This window comes from Hypanus sabinus, chromosome 29, assembly GCF_030144855.1.
Source record: "Hypanus sabinus isolate sHypSab1 chromosome 29, sHypSab1.hap1, whole genome shotgun sequence".
NCBI lineage: Eukaryota > Metazoa > Chordata > Chondrichthyes > Myliobatiformes > Dasyatidae > Hypanus > Hypanus sabinus.
Window position 1 is genome coordinate 2,782,301 of NC_082734.1, and position 20,406 is coordinate 2,802,706.

The window sequence follows — 20,406 nt, forward strand, 5'->3', positions numbered from 1 at the left end:
CTCACAGCGATCACTCGCAGCTCACTCTCCCTCAGAGCCCCCAACTCATCTCCCACTGTCCAGCCTCACTCTACTCCGACACACTCTGGTGAGGGATGGACAGGGCAGGACAGAATGGAAGTACGGGTAATGAGGAGAGCGGACGCAGGGCGGCGAAAAGTGAGAGAGTGGGAGGAGTGGTGAGCACGGAGGGGCGGTAGAGAGAGAGGGAGAGGGGCGAGGAGGGCGGGAGATACCGGGTGTCTGAGGAAGGGATTACGGAGGACCAAGGCCACGACGTCTTCCCTTCCTCCATCTCCCTCGTCCACCTGATAACGCCACTTGGACTACAACAGGATCCTGGTGGGTGCGCCTCACTCAGAGGACGTGAAGAAAGTGCAGACGGGAGCCGTGTACAAGTGTCGGTACGGAGACAGAAGATGTCAAAAACTCGACCTTGACGGTAAGGGTAACACCTTCTCACTCTGAATGACTAGGGCGCGAGAGGGAAGGGCTTCATGAAGCGAGGAAGAGGAAGGGGAGGTAAGCAGGGATGAGGTAGTAGAGACCACGATTAGGGAGGGACAGAGAGGAAGGGTACGAAGGAGGGGGCGGTGGAGGAGGTAAGGCGGGGAATGTGGAGGCTGGGAGAGGGAGTTCGATGCTGTAGAGAGAGCGAGGGTCTGTGAAGAGGGAGACGGAGGTGCAGCGAGGAGAGAGTGGGAAGGGCGCTGACGAAGGGAGAAGCGAGGAGAAAGGGAGGGAGGGGTGTTGATGATGGAGGGAGCAGCGAGAATGGAGGGATCAGTAGGGGTAGCGAGGAGGGAGGGTGAGGGAGAGGAGGATTGCTGATGAGAGGGGGTGGAGATGAGAGGGGGTGGAATAGATAGTGAGGTGGAATTGATGAGGGAGCACGGTCGATTGAACATTCAGACTGAAACTTCACATTTACCAAGTATAATATATCTGTTTAAATAAAATTTATTCACTTGGTTCCTTACTGATTGTTTGCAAATAGCTCCAAAAGGAACAAATAATCTCGGACTTTCGATGACAGCAGGTGATAATTCTGGCCTTGTAAGTATCCACGCTGTCCCGTCACACACTCCTGGGGTCAGACACAGAGTGAATCTCCCTCCACACCGTCCCATCACACACTCCCGGGGTCAGACACAGAGTGAATCTCCCTCCACACCGTCCCATCACACACTCCCAGGGTCAGACACAGAGTGAATCTCCCTCCACACCGTCCCATCACACACTCCCGGGGTCAGACACAGAGTGAATCTCCCTCCACACCGTCCCATCACACACTCCCGGGGTCAGACACAGAGTGAAGCTCCCTCCACACCGTCCCATCACACACTCCCGGGATCAGACACAGAGTGAAGCTCCCTCCACACCGTCCCATCACACACTCCCAGGGTCAGACACAGAGTGAATCTCCCTCCACACCGTCCCATCACACACTCCCGGGGTCAGACACAGAGTGAATCTCTCTCCACACCGTCCCATCACACACTCATGGGGTCAGACACAGAGTGAATCTCCCTCCACACCGTCCCATCACACACTCCCAGGGTCAGACACAGAGTGAATCTCCCTCCACACCGTCCCATCACACACTCCCGGGGTCAGACACAGAGTGAATCTCCCTCCACACCGTCCCATCACACACTCCCAGGGTCAGACACAGAGTGAAGCTCCCTCCACACCGTCCCATCACACACTCCTGGGGTCAGACACAGAGTGAAGCTCCCTCCACACCGTCCCATCACACACTCCTGGGGTCAGACACAGAGTGAATCTCCCTCCACACCGTCCCATCACACACTCCCAGGGTCAGACACAGAGTGAAGCTCCCTCCACACCGTCCCATCACACACTCCTGGGGTCAGACACAGAGTGAAGCTCCCTCCACACCGTCCCATCACACACTCCTGGGGTCAGACACAGAGTGAAGCTCCCTCCACACTGTCCCATCACACACTCCCGGGGTCAGATACAGAGTGAAGCTCTCTCCACGCCGTCCCATCACACACTCCTGGGGTCAGACACAGAGTGAAGCTCCCTCCACACCGTCCCATCACACACTCCCGGGGTCAGATACAGAGTGAAGCTCTCTCCACGCCGTCCCATCACACACTCCTGGGGTCAGACACAGAGTGAAGCTCCCTCCACACCGTCCCATCACACACTCCCGGGGTCAGACACAGAGTGAAGCTCCCTCCACACTGTCCCATCACACACTCCCGGGGTCAGATACAGAGTGAAGCTCCCTCCACACCGTCCCATCACACACTCCTGGGGTCAGACACAGAGTGAATCTCCCTCCACACCGTCCCATCACACACTCCCGGGGTCAGATACAGAGTGAAGCTCTCTCCACGCCGTCCCATCACACACTCCCGGGGTCAGGCACAGGATGAAGCTCCCTCCACACCGCCCCATCACACATACAGTGAAGGTCCCTCCGCACCGTCCTGTCATGCTGTCCTAGGGAAGCAGACACTCGCTTTCCAATCGAACCTTGGCAGGACGGTGCTCGGGGCAGCCCGTGGGATGTCTTTGTTTCACCGCTACCCCCACCGCAATACTGCCCGGACCCTGGTCTCTCTGTCAGTTCTGTGTGGGTGAGCACACAAGCTGGGTTCAGGAGGAAGTCTTCTGAAAAATGGAGAAGCTGACGGTATGAAGAATGGAGAAAGAAAGGGCAGGAAGCATGACAAAAGATTCTAAAAATACACAGGGACGGGAAGTGACCAAATGCAGCTCGAATACGGTGGAAAAAATCAGTCTATTGTTTTTCTGACCTGGGCAGAACCTTCGCAGTGAGTGACTGGGACCTGGGGAGTGTAGTAGAACAGGAGTACATGATTCCCTGAACAGGTAGACCGGCCGTCATCCACTAGGGAGCTGACTACAGGAGTTGGGATGCTATGTTGCAGTTTTATAAGACATTAATGAGGCTTCACTTTGATTATTATGTTGAGCTTTGGCCGTGCCGCTATAGGAAAGATGCCATTATACTGTAACGCATGCCACGGAGATTTACGAGGACGTTTAATCAGGACTGGAAAGGAAGGGGAAGAAGGTGGGGGTGGGGTGAACGGGGGCAAGCTGTGAGGTGACAGGTGAAGTCTGGTGGTTTAGAGGTGGGGTGGGGTGGGGTGGGGTGGGGTGAACGGGGGCAAGCTGTGAGGTGACAGGTGAAGTCTGGTGGTTTAGGGGTGGGGGTGGGGTGGGGTGAACGGGGGCAAGCTGTGAGGTGACAGGTGAAGTCTGGTGGTTTAGAGGTGGGGTGGGGTGGGGTGGGGTGGGGTGAACGCGGGCAAGCTGTGAGGTGACAGGTGAAGTCTGGTGGTTTAGGGGTGGGGTGGGGTGAACGGGGGCAAGCTGTGAGGTGACAGGTGAAGTCTGGTGGTTTAGGGGTGGGGGTGGGGTGGGGTGAACGGGGGCAAGCTGTGAGGTGACAGGTGAAGTCTGGTGGTTTAGAGGTGGGGTGGGGTGGGGTGGGGTGGGGTGAACGCGGGCAAGCTGTGAGGTGACAGGTGAAGTCTGGTGGTTTAGGGGTGGGGGTGGGGTGGGGTGGGGTGGGGTGAACGGGGGCAAGCTGTGAGGTGACAGGTGAAGTCTGGTGGTTTAGGGGTGGGGTGGGGTGAACGGGGGCAAGCTGTGAGGTGACAGGTGAAGTCTGGTGGTTTAGGGGTGGGGGTGGGGTGGAGTGAACGGGGGCAAGCTGTGAGGTGACAGGTGAAGTCTGGTGGTTTAGAGGTGGGGTGGGGTGGGGTGGGGTGGAGTGAACGGGGGCAAGCTGTGAGGTGACAGGTGAAGTCTGGTGGTTTAGAGGTGGGGTGGGGTGGGGTGGGGTGGGGTGAACGGGGGCAAGCTGTGAGGTGACAGGTGAAGTCTGGTGGTTTAGGGGTGGGGGTGGGGTGGGGTGGGGTGGGGTGGGGTGAACGGGGGCAAGCTGTGAGGTGACAGGTGAAGTCTGGTGGTTTAGGGGTGGGGGTGGGGTGGGGTGAGCGGGGGCAAGCTGTGAGGTGACAGGTGAAGTCTGGTGGTTTAGGGGTGGGGGTGGGGTGGGGTGGGGGTGGGGTGGGGTGAACGGGGGCAAGCTGTGAGGTGACAGGTGAAGTCTGGTGGTTTAGGGGTGGGGGTGGGGTGGGGTGAACGGGGGCAAGCTGTGAGGTGACAGGTGAAGTCTGGTGGTTTAGGGGTGGGGGTGGGGTGGGGTGAACGGGGGCAAGCTGTGAGGTGACAGGTGAAGTCTGGTGGTTTAGGGGTGGGGGTGGGGTGGGGTGGGGTGGGGTGAACGGGGGCAAGCTATGAGGTGACAGGTGAAGTCTGGTGGTTTAGGGGTGGGGGTGGGGTGGGGTGAACGGGGGCAAGCTGTGAGGTGACAGGTGAAGTCAGGTGGTTTAGAGGTGGGGTGGGGTGGGGTGGGGTGAACGGGGGCAAGCTGTGAGGTGATCGGTGAAGTCTGGTGGTTTAGGGGTGGGGTGGGGTGGGGTGAACGGGGGCAAGCTGTGAGGTGATCGGTGAAGTCTGGTGGTTTAGAGGTGAGGTGGGGTGGGGTGGGGTGAACGGGGGCAAGCTGTGAGGTGATCGGTGAAGTCTGGTGGTTTAGGGGTGGGGTGGGGTGGGGTGGGGTGAACGGGGGCAAGCTGTGAGGTGACAGGTGAAGTCTGGTGGTTTAGGGAAGGGGGGTGAAGCCAGAATCTGATGTTATGAGGAAAAGGTAAAAGGCTGGAGAAGACGGAATTTGATAGGATCTGAGATTATTCCCTCACTTCCCAACAGTCCTTCCAGGTGAGACAAAACTTCACCTGCGAATCTGTTGGGGTCGCTGATTGTATCCGGTGCTCCCGAAGCATCATTTGTGGAACATGACATAGACTGGGGGACCGCTTTGTAGAGAACCTTCGCTCTATCGGCAGCAAGCAGGATTGTTTATTTATTGAGATGAGCGAGGAATACGCCGCCTAGCCCTTTGATCCACGCTACCGAGCTGCTTAGCAACCCCTCGACTCCCAACCTAACCACAGGACAATGCACAGAACCAATCAACCTGCCAACCGATACGCCTTCGGAATGTGGGGGGACACCCGAGGGCGGGATGGAGGTGGTGGGGAACCACGTGGTCACAGGGAGCGCATACAAACTCCTTACAGGCAGCGACGGGATTTGAACCTGTACTATAAAGCGTTGTGATAACCACTGTGTTACAGTGCCGTCCGAGATTGCTCCGTGGCCAACCAATTTAACCCCAATTCCCATCCCTATCCCAATATGTCGGTCCACGGACTAGTCTACTGCCACAATGACGCCACTCTCGGGTTGGAAACGCAACCCTCATATTCGGATCGAGAAGCTTCCAACCTGATGGCATGAACTTCTATTTCCTCTAAGTTCCTGTAATTATCCCTCTTCTCCATTCCTTCTTCTTGCACTCCCACTCTTCTCACTTTCTTGCCCGCGGTGATTCTCCTCCTCGCCTTTCTACCATGGACAACTCTCCTCTCCTTTTTCCCTTTCCTTTCCAGTTCTGGTGAAGGGTCTCGGCCAGAAATGTTGACCGTTTATTCATTTCCTTATTTACTGCATGGCCTGCTGATTTCCGCCAGCATTTTGAATGTGATTTTCCGGATCTGTAGGATCTCCTATTTTGTTGCCGGTTTGACGGACTGAATGATGGAGAAAGATATTACGCAGCTTGGGACTTTCTGTCTTGGAGCGTGGGAGACTGAGAGATGACCTTGTAGTAGAGTCCCAGAGATATTCAGCTTATAAGTAGGGAGGCTATCTCAGAAACTGGGGGTATGTCAGAAGCAGGATACTACATACGAAGAGAGGTGGATGCCTGGAATGCAGTGCTGGGGGCGGTGGCAGAGAGAGATCCATTAGGAACATATAAGAGACTTCATAGACACGCGGATGGAAAGAAAATGGAGGGTTACGTGGAAGGGAAGCGTTAGAATGATCTTAGGGTAGGTTAAAAGGTGAACACAAAATCGCGTGCGGAAGAGCCTGTACTGAGCGGTGCTATCCTATGATCTAAAGTTTAAATTTAAAGTCAGAGCACGTGATCTAAAGGAGAAGCTGTGCGGACTGGAACTGGTTTTCTCAATTCCCCAACCCTGAGAAAGAAGAATGTAGGATCCAACTCACTCTGTCTCTCGTGGTTTTATTTCCTTCTGTCGCCGCCCAGGAGGAACTGAAATGCTTGCAAAAATAAAGCAGCCACGATGAGTGTTGGCGAACTAAGTCAGAACCTGTTTTATAACCCGACTGTTCTCGAATCACCATCTTCTTATCTTCTTGCACTGTCACCTCTCACCTTTCTTCATAAGACTTGTCTAGGCAGCATCCTAGTAAATCTGTACCTGTCGTGAGTGTCCTTTAAACGTTGTTAATGTTCATGGTTAATGGTTGTTAATGGTTAATGGTTGTTAATGCCTCAACCACTTCCTCTGGCAGCTCCTTCCTTATGCGGACCACCCTCTGGGTGAAAACGTTGCTCCACTGATCGCCATTAAATCTCTTCCCTTCCAACTTGAACCTGTCCCCGGCTCCCCGATTCTCCAAGCTTGTTGGAATGTAACTTTACCCCACCTGTGCCCCTCGTGGTTTTACACACCTCTGTAACGTCACCCCTGAGTCTCCTACGCTCCAAGTAATAAAGTCCCAACCTGTCCAACCTCTCTCCGTAACTCAGTCCCCGGAATTACGGCAACATCCTCGTAAATCTCCTCTGCACTCTTCCCAGCTCAATCACAATAACAAGACTGACTGTATTAACGGGTCGACCCCCACCTAGTCCTTCAATAATCCCAATCGACTTCCGAGGAAAGGCAAAGTGGAGCGGCAGGGTGGTCTAATGGGATACCAGAGGTCCAATGGGACGAATGGCCTCGTCCCCTGGAACGTTTCGAGATCTACAGGGGGAAATCGAGCGGTCACTTTGCAGCTGATTTCAGTAAAAGACACCACGAAATAGAGTCAAAATAGAAGCGGAACTTTCACCCGAATGAGGAACCCAAACGACTTTTTTAAAAGAGGCCCCGAGTTGCTGGTGTGTACAGGGGAAGTTAGAAGCCACTTTATAACTCGCCTTGTTTAGAGATATATAAAACCGAGAGATCGCAGCGACCAGGGCCAGGGCTGGGGGAGGGGGAAGAAGGGGATAGAGTAAGTTTCAGACAGAGGGCATCACTTGGGATGTTTTCAAGAAGCTCAGAGCCGAAATCATCTCGACTGATGAAATAATCAGTTACTCGCCCCGGTCGCCCCGACATTATCGCTCTATTCACCGGGTTTACTCTAATAGGGCCGCACAAATCGCTCGGATTACCGAAAATACCGTCTCGTAATCCTGCTCCCCTGTCAGACACAGAGTGTCAGACGCAGTTAATCTTAGACTGTCCTATCACATACTCATGGGTGAGAGATTCCGTAAAGAGATAATATCTATCTTCCACTCCCACTAACTGGTGTTTGCCCCTCCCCTCCCCTCCCCCCCTCTCTCTCCCCCTCTCTCCCACGCTCCCATCTCTCTCCCTCTCTTTCCCAGGTCTGTGCCCCACGGTTCACCTATGAATGTTACACAAACACTTATATCAATGGATTCTGCTACACCGTCGATCGCACACTGACCTCATTTTCAAGGATTCCTCGGGAACTTCCAGGTAATTCGGGGTTTTTCCGTCAATCCCAGGACATGAAAGGGGAGGTTTCTGGGATTCCAGCTACCTATGTGTGTGCGCGTGTCTCCTCTTCCTCCTTCTCTCACAAACATTGGCAAAGACACACACACACACACACACACACACACACACACACACACACACACACACACACACACACACACACACACACACACACACTCACACTGACACAGATGCACACTCACAGATATACGCACACTCACACACACCGCACACACAAACACACTCACATAGACACACACACACAGATACACACAAACACAGATAAACACACACTCACTCACAGAGGTGCGCACACACACTTAAACACACAGACATACTGACACAGATGCATACACTCACACAGATACACACAAACACACACACAGACGCACAGAAACACATTCACAAAGATGCACGCACACATACTCACACAGATGCATATACAAACACACACACAGACGCACACACACAGAGAAACACACTCACACAGATGCACACACACACAGATACACACACACGCATAATCACACACACACATACCCACGCACACTCACACAGACGCACAGAACACACACACACAGACGCACACACTTACACACACTCACACAGATACACACTCATAAACACATACACACGCATGCACACAAACACACTCAGACAGATGCACACACTCACAGATACACACTCATAAACACATACACACGCATGCACACAAACACACTCAGACAGATACAGACTCATAAACACATACACACGGATGCACACACTCAGACAGATTCACACACTCACACAGACCCACACACACACACGCACACATACTCTCTCTCTCTCTCTCTCTCTCTCTCTCTCTCTCTCTCTCTCTCTCTCTCTCTCTCTCTCTCTCTCTCTCTCTCTCTCTCACACACACACACACACACACACACACACACACACACACACACACACACGCAAATTCAGGAGCCGTCTGTGTCAGCCTCAGTCAGAATGAGAGTGAGAATGAGAGAGTCTGTGTACATGAGGCGCGCTGTCATGTCGTTACACTGACCCCTGCCTAACCCTGTCCCTCCCACCAGAATGCCCCAGGGTCCTGATCGACATGGCGTTCCTGATTGATGGATCCGGCAGTGTGAAAAATCATGATTTCTGGAGAATGAAGGAGTTTGTGAAGGCCATAATGCAGAAGTTCAAAAACCAGGACACTCAGGTAATTAGTCGCGGGGAGCGGGTCTCCGTATCTCTCTGCCACCGACTCGCTGAGCTTCTCTGCGGTCTTGCTCCTGATTCCGGCGACGGCCGCCTCTCTTGTGTCTGCAGAATATCCCCAGGATCTCGTTTAATCTAAACTGTTTCCACGTTACACAGATCGCAGTGGTTCAGTTCAGCAGCTACGTACGAACGGAGTTTAATTTTAACGAATACAGCAATACTCCAGACAAAGAAAGGCTTATGAATCAAATTCATCAGCAACATGGGGGAACCAACACACCAGTTGGAATTAAATATGTGGCGTAAGTGTTAATGCCCCGGGAGGGGCGGTGCGCTGAAGGAAGGGAGAAGAGGAAAGAGGAGTAGTGTGAAAGGAGTGTTGCAGGAAGGGCATTAAGGAGGAGGGGATGTGAGGAGGGAGAGTGGTGAGGAGTTCTGCTAAGACAGAAGTGGTGAACAGGGAGCGGTGGTGAGATTGGAGCGCAGTAGTGAAACATAGAAACATCGCAATCCTACAGCACAATACAGGCCCTTCGGCCCACAAAGGTGTGCTAAACATGTCCTTACCTTAGAACTACCTAGGCTTACCCATTTTTCTAAGCACCATGTACCTACCCAGGAACCTCTTCAAAGACTCTTTTATCATTTCTGCCTCCTCCACCGCCGCCGGCAGCCCATTCCACGCACTCACCACTCTCTGAGTAAAAAACTTACCCCTGACATCTCCTCTGTACCTGCGTCCAAACACCTTAAAACGGTGTCCTCTCGGGGTAGCCATTTCGGCCCTGGGGAAAAGCCTCTGACTGTCCATACGATAATAGGGTGGAAGTGCTGTGGAAGCTGCGGCGAGGGAGGGAAGGGGAGGAAGGAGAGGCGAAGAGGAGGGAGCTCCACATGAAGGATAGTGAGGAGGATGGGGAGAGCACCTCATGGTGGATGGCGAGGGAGACCGAGCAATGAGGAAGGAGGAGCGATGATAGAGGGGAGGAGTGGTGAGGATGAATGAGGCCTAGGAAAAGGGCGGTGAGGAGGGAAGGGGAGAAAGGGGGCATCATGTATAGGTTTTAACGCAATATCCCTTCACAGTGACGAAATCTTCGCACCAGTCTCTGGCGCAAGGGACTCGGCAAAACGAATACTAATCACCATCACCGACGGGGAGTCACAAAACAGATACTTTAACCCAGCCATCAACGCCGCAGATCGAAAAAATATTATCCGTTATGCCATCGGGGTGAGACAGCAGATCACTTAGTCCACTTCATTCCACATCCAGCTCTGAAAAGCCTCCGCAACCATTGCATTAAAGCCTCTCGTAGTTCACCTTATCCCGTGCCTTCTATTAGACCACATACTCTGCATCCATTGCCTAAAAGCCTCTCGTGGTTCACCTTCTTCAATGCCTTTTGTTAGCCGTTACACTACAAATAAGTCTCTCGAGAATCAATTTTTTTCCAGTGTTCTGCTGACCCAAACGTTTTACTTCAAATACCAGCAAGCTTTTCGTGGATCACCTTTTTCAGTGCCTTCTGTTACACTCTTCATCAACTGCAAACAAGTCCCTCCTGGGTCACTTTATACAAAGCCTTCTGTTGCCCCATACACGCTATATCCACCCATAAGCCTCTCGTGTGTCACATTATGCAGTGCCTCCTTCTGGTCTAAATACTCCTCATCCACTGCACCATCCCAGAAAGTGCTTGCAACTCCCCGTAACAATTGCCCTTTTACCTTCCGAAGGTGGGGGGAGCGTTCAACAACGATCGAGCGAAGCAGGAGATCGAGACGATCGCTTCACGGAAGGAAAATGTTTTCCAAGTCACTGACTTTCAAGCTCTGGACAGCATCAGGAATCAACTGCAGGAAAAGATATTTGCAATTGAAGGTAGCCAACACTGTTTAATCAAACTTGTACAAAGCTAATGTCATTGTGGAGGAATAAGGGGATCTTGCGGTCCACGTCCATAGATCCCTCAAAGCTGCGGTACAAGTTGATAGGGTGGTTAAGAAGAATATGTTGCGTTGGCCTTCAATAGTCGGGGAACTGAGTTTGAGTGCAGCTTTGGCCGCGTTTGGAGAATTCTGCTCTGTTCTAATCGCTTCATTATAGGAAGGATGTGGACGCTTTAGAGAGGGCACAGAGGAGAAGCTGCCTGAATTAGGGAGTGTGTCTTATGAGGATAGGTTTAGAGAGCTAGGGCTTATCTCTTTGAAGAGAAGGATGATAAGAGGTGTATAAGATTGTGAGAGGCATAGATGGAGTTTACAACCAGCTCCTTTCTCCCAGGAGACAATAGGCAATACCAAGGGACATCCTTTTAAAGTCAGTACAGGAATGTTTAGGTATGTAGGTCTTTCACTAGGGGAGTGGTGGTTGTCTGGAACACGCTGCTGGGGATGGTGATCGTGGCTGATACAACAGATATATTTCAGAGTCTCCCCCCCTTCCCCGAACCTCCGTACACCCTTCGAAACGGTAGAGGCGACAGGTATCGGAAGTGCAGCCCGGGCTGGTGCGGGTTGTACACGGAGCGGTCCGCGGTCACTGTATGCTGGTGGCAAAGGGGAGGAAAAATTAGTGTGGGGGAGGAACCAGCTGTGTGGGAAGCTTTGTCCAAGATGTTGTCGAGTCTCTCGAAAGTTCAAGGAGGACAGGAACTGTGGTGGACGTGGTGTGCACAGACCAACCCCACCTGGCCAACTGACCGAAGTGCCCCCGTCACACCGTGACCCCTGTAGACAGGAGAATGTTGTGTAGCTGGACAAATCACGGTATCCCTGACCGATCAGCACCCACCGGCGGTCCGCCTTCCCCAAGGTTAACACTCCCTCTTGTGGTCTCTCCCGCAGGGACGAATAGGAAGGGGGTCAGCTCGTTCCAATTGGAGATGGCTCAGGAAGGACTTAGTTCATTGGTGACGTCCGTGAGTGGAAATAAGCACCTTTTGGGGGAGGGCAAGAGGGCGGTGGGTGAAACGGTCATAACTGTGGGTGCGGAGATGTCCAAGGATAGAGTACGGGGTTGGGGGCGCCGTAGGAGGGCAAGTGGAGGGTGTAATGAAAAGTGAGAGTCTTTGACGAGAGCACATTGAGGAAGGGATGGATCAAGAGCGAGAGGGGGTGGGAGCTGAGGATGGCGGAGGGAGGGGTGCCGAGGGGAAGCGAGCGCCGCGGGAGGGAACAGTAAGGAGGGAAGCGCGCTGACGAAGGAGGGGACTTCGCAAGAGTAAACAGCGGGGACTGAGGGCGCAAAGGTGCTACGGGAGGAAAGGGGAGAAGTAGGGTAGCATTGGACGTGTGGAGCGATGGAGGAGCTGGTGAGGAGGGAGGGATGGCAAGGAGTGCCAGCAGGAGCTGAAGAGGCAGAGAGAACTGAGGGTGGGGTGCTGACAAGGAGGGCTGATGAGGAGAGATGAAGGAGACCCGAGGAGTGAGGCAGCCGCGAGGCGAGGGGGGGGAGAAGGAGGAAGCACCACGGGAGAGGCAGCGAGGAATAAGCGGTCAAGGAGGGACGGAAGCATGCAAAGAGAGACGGGGAAGGAAGGGCACCTTAGGGAGAGGCATTGAGGAGGGAGGGGCGGCACAATGGGAGAGGCGGTAAGGAGGAAAGAACGGTGAAGTGGAAGGAGCAGGTAGGAAAGTCCATGCACACCGTTTCTTGACTAACGTCTCACGTCCTCCTTCCTTCCCTCTCCCCTCATTCAGAACGCTTTCGTTCTTGGGGCGGCTGGAGCGTACGACTGGTCGGGAGGGTTGTTTCAGATCCGTTTGGACAACAAGGTCTTCATCAACGAGACCCAGGACCAGGAGGACATGAAAAATTCCTATCTGGGTGAGAGGGGGAGTGCGAGGCGGCCACGGAAACGGGAAGGGGGGTAGAGATCACAGAGACGGGGAAGCGTGCAGGGAAGGGCCACCGAAACGAGAAGGAATGTGTGGGAGGAACCGAGTCACAGAGACGGGGAGTCTGGAAAGGTCTGGGATAGTTAGCAACTGTCCGGAATAGCCGGAGACGGTCTGGAATGGTCCAGGACAGTTTGCCACAGGCCGGGATGGTCCAGCAAGACCTGGGAAGACATGAGAAAACTGGGAATGTCCGGCGTAGTCCAGGAAATTCTGGTATGCTTTTGGAAGACCAAGTTAGACCTGCGAAGAACAAGGAGCTGGAAAACTTAGACAGTGAGACCAGCCCTGCTCCTTTCTTCCCAGGATACAGCATGAGGGAGGCAAAGAGCTCGTCTGGAACGTTTTACGTAGTGGGAGCCCCTCGCTACAGACACCGGGGCCTGGTCCTGGTCTACCGTCAGGAGTGGAGAGGATCGAGACACGTAGAGAGAATCGTGTCGGAGCAGGTGAGATCCTCCTTTCTTTGACAACCATTCACCTGTGGTTCTCCTTCCCCCCCCCCCCCCCACCGCTTTCCCTCTTCACCGCGTTGCCTCGCCAACCCTCCTTCTCCCTCCTCACGAATCTTCCTCTGTGCTCCCTCACTCACTCCTCTCACCTCGCTGTCCACTACCCTGCGTTCTCAGCCTCCCCCAACCCGCAGTTCACTGCACAGTGCTCAATCAATCCCTCCCACCTCAAAGCCCCTTCCTCTCCTCTCTCCTCATCACGTCTCCGTCACCCCAACATCTTACTTCCCCTCCCGATGCCCCCCTCCGCGGGTCTTTTCCCTCCCATTTCGCCATCCCTCCCTCACCGAAGCACTGAGGTCACGCTGTATTGACAGATCGGGTCGTACTTTGGCGCGGAACTGTGCCTGGTGGATCTGATGGGAGAAGGATTGACGGACCTGGTGCTGGTGGGCGCCCCCCTGCACAGGGGACAGGACACTGGGGGGATGGTACTTGTCTACAAGTTTCTAGAGGTATGTCCAAACTGAGGGAGAGGGTGGAGAGGGGCGGAGGCTGGAGGGTAAATGGGGAGGAGAGGGAGGAGGGAATGGGGAGATGTTGGGAAGGAACTGGAGGGAAGAGAGGGGAAGGCAGGGACGGGTGGGGAAGGAGGAGAGGGAGAAGGAACGATGGGGGAGCGAAGGGTTGGAAGGAGGGATGACAGGAGGGAGAGAGACAGGGGGCCAGAGATGGAAACAGTGACTCCCTGAAACACCTTTCTCCGCTGCCCCCCCCCCCAGGGCAAGTTGGACCCTCAAATCCGCTTGACTGGTAGCCGGGGGGAGCCTCTGTCCCGGTTCGGGGCGGCGATTGCCCAGCTGGGCGACCTGAACGGGGACCAGTTGTCGGACGTGGGGGTCGGTGCTCCCCTAGAAGACGAGAAGAGCGGTGGCATCTATATCTATCACGGGACGAACACTGGTCTGAACCCGGTTCCTGCACAGGTCAGTCTGAACCTCCGTGCGTCCGTCTGTTCCTTCACCCCCCTCCCCACCCCCAGCCCGGCCCTGTGACCGCCCACAGCCCAGTCAATCACTCTGTCCCTCCATGATCCTTGCAGGTTGGCCTGCCTCTCCGTTCCACCATCCTTCCCTCCATCTCTCCCTCCCTCCGCCTGGCTCCCTCTCCCTCAGTCCCTCGCTCTGCCCTCCTCCTTCCCCTCGCCATCCATCAGTCAGGCGGTCACTCAGGTCAGGCTTCCGTAACCAGTTGCTGGCGATCAGCTGTTTCCAGGTAGCAAGGCCACGGAGAGCATTTTCCCAGCCAGTGTCGCCTATAACCGGGTGGTAGGAAGCGCCAGCTCCTGGGTGGTGCTGCCTGGAGCCGGTTGCAGGACGGTGTGTCTGACACCAGTACCCAGATCTGTTCTTACTCCCTCCCGACAGCACATCCGCGCGTCTGCCGTGCATACCGGCCTCCAGTACTTCGGCCGCGCCATCCACGGCGCCCTGGATCTCAGCAACGACGGTCTGGCGGACATTGCGGTGGGCGCCTTGAACAAGGTCTTCGTCTTTCGGTAGGCGTCCCCCACATCTCCTCCGTCTGAGGTCAAGAGAGTTGGGGCTTCACGTTACCGGGTGTGAATATCGCCAGTAGTCTGTCCTGGTCCAATCACATAGACGCCAAGGGCAAGAATTCTCACCAGCTCCTCTGCCTCCATAGGACCATAAGGCGCAGGAGAAGAACGAGACCATTCAACCTACCGAGTGCTCCGCCATTCCATCATGGCTGACTTATTGTCCTTCACAACCCCACTCTCCTGCCTTCTCACCGTAATCATTGACGACCCTATCAATTTCCGCTTTAAATATATCCAGTAAATTGTTTTCCGTAGCCGTCTGTGACTCTCAGGTGACTAAAGAAATTCGGAACGTCCCGTCAACCGTTACCAATTTTATCGATGTATCTAATGCCAGAGGACGCAGCCTCAGAAACGTCCCTTTAGAACGGAGATTAGTAGAAATTTCATTAGATAGAAGGTGCTGAGTATGGGGAATCTATTACCACAGTGAGGGTTGTTGGGCAGCACGGCTCGAAGGACCGGCAGGGTCTATTCCGCGCTGTATCCCAATAAATACATATTGAAAAAATCTTTGTAATTTTCTATGGACTCTTTCAGGCTTATTGATTTCCTTCTTGTAGGTAGGTGACCAAATCTGCACGCAATACTCCAAATTCGGTCTCTCCAGCATCTTGTAGCTTTTATTCCGTCCGCCAGAGAAAGCGGGATCTCCCAGCGGCCACCCATTTTAATTCCACTTCCCATCCCCATTCCGGTATGTCAGCATATGGCCGCTACTGTCGCGGTGGCGCCACACTCAGGTTGGAGGAGCAACACTTTATATTTCGTCTGGGCAGCTTCCAATCTGATGGCATTAACATTGATTTCTTGAACTTGAATGTCCCCGCCCCCCTTCACCATTCCCCATTCCCATTTCCCTCTCTCGCCTCATCTCACTATCTGCCTATTACCTCCCTCTGATTCTCCTCCCATTTTCTTTCTTCCATGGCCTTCTGTCCTCTCCTATCAGATTCCCCCTTCTCCAGCCCTGAATCTCTTTTGCCAATCAGCTTCCCAGCTCTTTACTTCACCCATCCCGGTTTCACCTATCAGCTTGTGATTCTTTCTCCCCTCCCCCCCACTTCCTTCCTCTGACTCCTCATCTTTTTTTCTCCAGTCCTGGTGAAGGGTCTTGGCCCGAAACGTCGACTGTACTCTTTCTGGTCTGCTGAGTTCCTCCGGCATTTTGTGTGTGTTACTTGGATTTCCAGCATCTGCAGATTTTGTCTTGCTTGTGACTCGCCATTTTAGTCGTCATTCTGTCTTGTTCTACCTGCGTGCACTGAGCTGTGAAATGATCTATGGTATTCAAAACAAAGTTTTTTCACTGTACCTGTGACAATAATAAACCAATGTATTAATTGGGGGATAGAAGTAATGAGGGAGATTGAGGCCCAAACTCAAGAGGCCTGTTCAAGAGCCTTATAACAGCGGAGTCGAAGCTGTCCTTGAGCCTGTTGGTACGTGCTTTTACACTTTTGTATCTTCTGGTAAATCAGTTTAGCGCTGTCACAGTACAAAGCTCGGTTTGCATAATCGATCAGATCATTACACCGTGCATTGAGGTAGATCAAGATAAAACAATACCAGGTGGCAGAATAAAGCGAAACTTTCTACAGAGAAAGTTCAGTGTCGGCGGTCAATAAGGTGCGAGCGCCACGATGAGGTCGATTCCCCGGCTTTTGTATTTTCTGCCTGATCGAGGGTGGGAGCGGAGAGAAATGAGGATGCCCGGGTGAGTGATCCTTGAGGCAACAGAAAGTGTAGACGGAGTCCAAAGAGGCGAGGCTGATTTCCATGATGTGCCGAGTTCAGTGTTAACTCCCTGGGGTTTTTTTACGGTCGTCCGTAGAGCAGTTACCGAACCACGCTGTGATATATTCAAATACAATCCTTTCTATGGTACATCAATACAAAAATTGGTGAGGGTCGACAGGTCCTCATGCAGAATTTCTGTAGCCTCTTGAAGACCTAGAAACGCTATTGAGCTGACTTGCCATGACTTCTACGTGTCTGGGCCAGCAGAGGTGTTTGGTGATGCAAACTCCTGGTGATATAAATATCACTCCTAGTGATGTAAACTCCCGGTGATATAAACGCCACTCCTAGTGATGTAAACTCCCGGTGATATAAATATCACTCCTAGTGATGTAAACTCCCGGTGATATAAATATCACTCCTAGTGATGTAAACTCCCGGTGATATAAACGCCACTCCTAGTGATGTAAACTCCCGGTGATATAAACGCCACTCCTAGTGATGTAAACTCCCGGTGATATAAATATCACTCCTAGTGATGTAAACTCCCGGTGATATAAACGCCACTCCTAGTGATGTAAACTCCCGGTGATATAAATATCACTCCTAGTGATGTAAACTCCCGGTGATATAAACGCCACTCCTAGTGATGTAAACTCCCTGTGATATAAACGCCACTCCTAGTGATGTAAACTCCCTGTGATATAAACGCCACTCCTAGTGATGTAAACTCCCGGTGATATAAACGCCACTCCTAGTGATGTAAACTCCCGGTGATATAAATATCACTCCTAGTGATGTAAACTCCCGGTGATATAAACGCCACTCCTAGTGATGTAAACTCCCGGTGATTTAAACGCCACTCCTAGTGATGTAAACTCCCGGTGATATAAACGCCACTCCTAGTGATGTAAACTCCCGGTGATTTAAACGCCACTCCTAGTGATGTAAACTCCCGGTGATATAAATATCACTCCTAGTGATGTAAACTCCCGGTGATATAAACACCACTCCTAGTGATGTAAACTCCCGGTGATATAAACGCCACTCCTAGTGATGTAAACTCCCGGTGATATAAACGCCACTCCTAGTGATGTAAACTCCCGGTGATTTAAACGCCACTCCTAGTGATGTAAACTCCAGGTGATTTAAACGCCACTCCTAGTGATGTAAACTCCCGGTGATATAAACATCACTCCTAGTGATGTAAACTCCCGGTGATATAAACGCCACTCCTAGTGATGTAAACTCCCGGTGATATAAACATCACTCCTAGTGATGTAAACTCCCGGTGATATAAACGCCACTCCTAGTGATGTAAACTCCCGGTGATATAAACGCCACTCCTAGTGATGTAAACTCCCTGTGATATAAACGCCACTCCTAGTGATGTAAACTCCCGGTGATATAAACGCCACTCCTAGTGATGTAAACTCCCGGTGATTTAAACGCCACTCCTAGTGATGTAAACTCCCGGTGATATAAACGCCACTCCTAGTGATGTAAACTCCCGGTGATTTAAACGCCACTCCTAGTGATGTAAACTCCCGGTGATATAAATATCACTCCTAGTGATGTAAACTCCCGGTGATATAAACACCACTCCTAGTGATGTAAACTCCCGGTGATATAAACGCCACTCCTAGTGATGTAAACTCCCGGTGATATAAACGCCACTCCTAGTGATGTAAACTCCCGGTGATTTAAACGCCACTCCTAGTGATGTAAACTCCAGGTGATTTAAACGCCACTCCTAGTGATGTAAACTCCCGGTGATATAAACATCACTCCTAGTGATGTAAACTCCCGGTGATATAAACGCCACTCCTAGTGATGTAAACTCCCGGTGATATAAACATCACTCCTAGTGATGTAAACTCCCGGTGATATAAACGCCACTCCTAGTGATGTAAACTCCCGGTGATTTAAACGCCACTCCTAGTGATGTAAACTCCAGGTGATTTAAACGCGACTCCTAGTGATGTAAACTCCCGGTGATATAAACATCACTCCTAGTGATGTAAACTCCCGGTGATATAAACGCCACTCCTAGTGATGTAAACTCCCGGTGATATAAACATCACTCCTAGTGATGTAAACTCCCGGTGATATAAACGCCACTCCTAGTGATGTAAACTCCCGGTGATTTAAACGCCACTCCTAGTGATGTAAACTCCCGGTGATTTAAACGCCACTCCTAGTGATGTAAACTCCAGGTGATTTAAACGCCACTCCTAGTGATGTAAACTCCCGGTGATATAAACATCACTCCTAGTGATGTAAACTCCCGGTGATATAAACGCCACTCCTAGTGATGTAAACTCCCGGTGATATAAACATCACTCCTAGTGATGTAAACTCCCGGTGATATAAACGCCACTCCTAGTGATGTAAACTCCCGGTGATTTAAACGCCACTCCTAGTGATGTAAACTCCCGGTGATTTAAACGCCACTCCTAGTGATGTAAACTCCCGGTGATATAAACGCCACTCCTAGTGATGTAAACTCCCGGTGATATAAACGCCACTCCTAGTGATGTAAACTCCCGGTGATTTAAACGCCACTCCTAGTGATGTAAACTCCCGGTGATATAAACACCACTCCTAGTGATGTAAACTCCCGGTGATATAAACGCCACTCCTAGTGATGTAAACTCCCGGTGATATAAACGCCACTCCTAGTGATGTAAACTCCCGGTGATTTAAACGCCACTCCTAGTGATGTAAACTCCAGGTGATTTAAACGCGACTCCTAGTGATGTAAACTCCCGGTGATATAAACATCACTCCTAGTGATGTAAACTCCCGGTGATATAAACGCCACTCCTAGTGATGTAAACTCCCGGTGATATAAACATCACTCCTAGTGATGTAAACTCCCGGTGATATAAACGCCACTCCTAGTGATGTAAACTCCCGGTGATTTAAACGCCACTCCTAGTGATGTAAACTCCAGGTGATTTAAACGCCACTCCTAGTGATGTAAACTCCCGGTGATATAAACATCACTCCTAGTGATGTAAACTCTTTGAAGTTCTCAACATTCTCGAGCAGACAAGTGTGGATGCACCATCCCTGGTGGTGGAGTGGAGCGGGAAGAGGGAGGGAAGGGGAGTGAGAAGGAAGTGGGCAGGGAGAAAGGAGCGAGACAGGTGGAATGGGGAGTGGGGGAGGGCGTTAGAGGATAGGAGTGAATTGAGAGGGAGAGGCTGAGGAAAGACGGAGGGATGGTGAGGAGAACAGGTGACGGATAGGAAGTGAGGGGGTGACGCAGAGAGATGGGGAAGTGGAACAGAGAATGGGGAGAACAGAGACAGCGGGAAGGAGAAGGGGAGAGAAAGAGTGCGAGGTACGGGAAGAGGGGTGGGGAGGGAGATGGATAGAGGGAGGAGGTCCCATATATGGGACAGGAAGAGGCAGTCTGTGTTCTATACACTGATGGGTCCCTGTCACCTTTCCTAGGTCACGCCCAGTCGTGGAAGTCCAAGTGCAGATCATCTTCACCCCGGCCAAGATCAAGTTAAAGGACGTTGACTGCCCGGACAATGCTCCAGCAAAACCCATCGTGCAAGTGAAAATGTGTTTCACCCTGAAAGAACTCACCAAGAAACTATCAAGTAAAAACACCAACCTGAGACAAAAATAAATTAACACCCTGGGGTTAGATCTCAGCCTATAACCCAATTGCATGAGTGCCTGTTATTCTATACATAGACCCTCAAAAGCATCTCATTACATCCCAGCCTGAACCAACTCCTGGGGGGCCTGTTATTCTATACAGAACCACCCAAACACT

General features: G+C 52.1%; 1 protein-coding gene across 1 annotated transcript in view; it reads left to right on the forward strand.

Annotated features, from left to right (window-relative positions):
* Positions 1 to 20,406, forward strand: part of LOC132382880 (integrin alpha-M-like) — a 51,036-nt gene that overhangs the window by 2,284 nt on the left and 28,346 nt on the right. The window contains exons 3-16 of the mRNA XM_059953385.1: positions 336 to 442; positions 998 to 1,056; positions 7,553 to 7,667; positions 8,762 to 8,892; positions 9,051 to 9,196; positions 9,981 to 10,128; positions 10,635 to 10,779; positions 11,745 to 11,818; positions 12,600 to 12,726; positions 13,104 to 13,246; positions 13,627 to 13,764; positions 14,032 to 14,235; positions 14,677 to 14,807; positions 20,073 to 20,227. Of these exons, the coding sequence (XP_059809368.1) occupies positions 336 to 442; positions 998 to 1,056; positions 7,553 to 7,667; positions 8,762 to 8,892; positions 9,051 to 9,196; positions 9,981 to 10,128; positions 10,635 to 10,779; positions 11,745 to 11,818; positions 12,600 to 12,726; positions 13,104 to 13,246; positions 13,627 to 13,764; positions 14,032 to 14,235; positions 14,677 to 14,807; positions 20,073 to 20,227 (1,823 nt within the window). The remainder of the gene's footprint in view (positions 1 to 335; positions 443 to 997; positions 1,057 to 7,552; positions 7,668 to 8,761; positions 8,893 to 9,050; positions 9,197 to 9,980; positions 10,129 to 10,634; positions 10,780 to 11,744; positions 11,819 to 12,599; positions 12,727 to 13,103; positions 13,247 to 13,626; positions 13,765 to 14,031; positions 14,236 to 14,676; positions 14,808 to 20,072; positions 20,228 to 20,406) is intronic.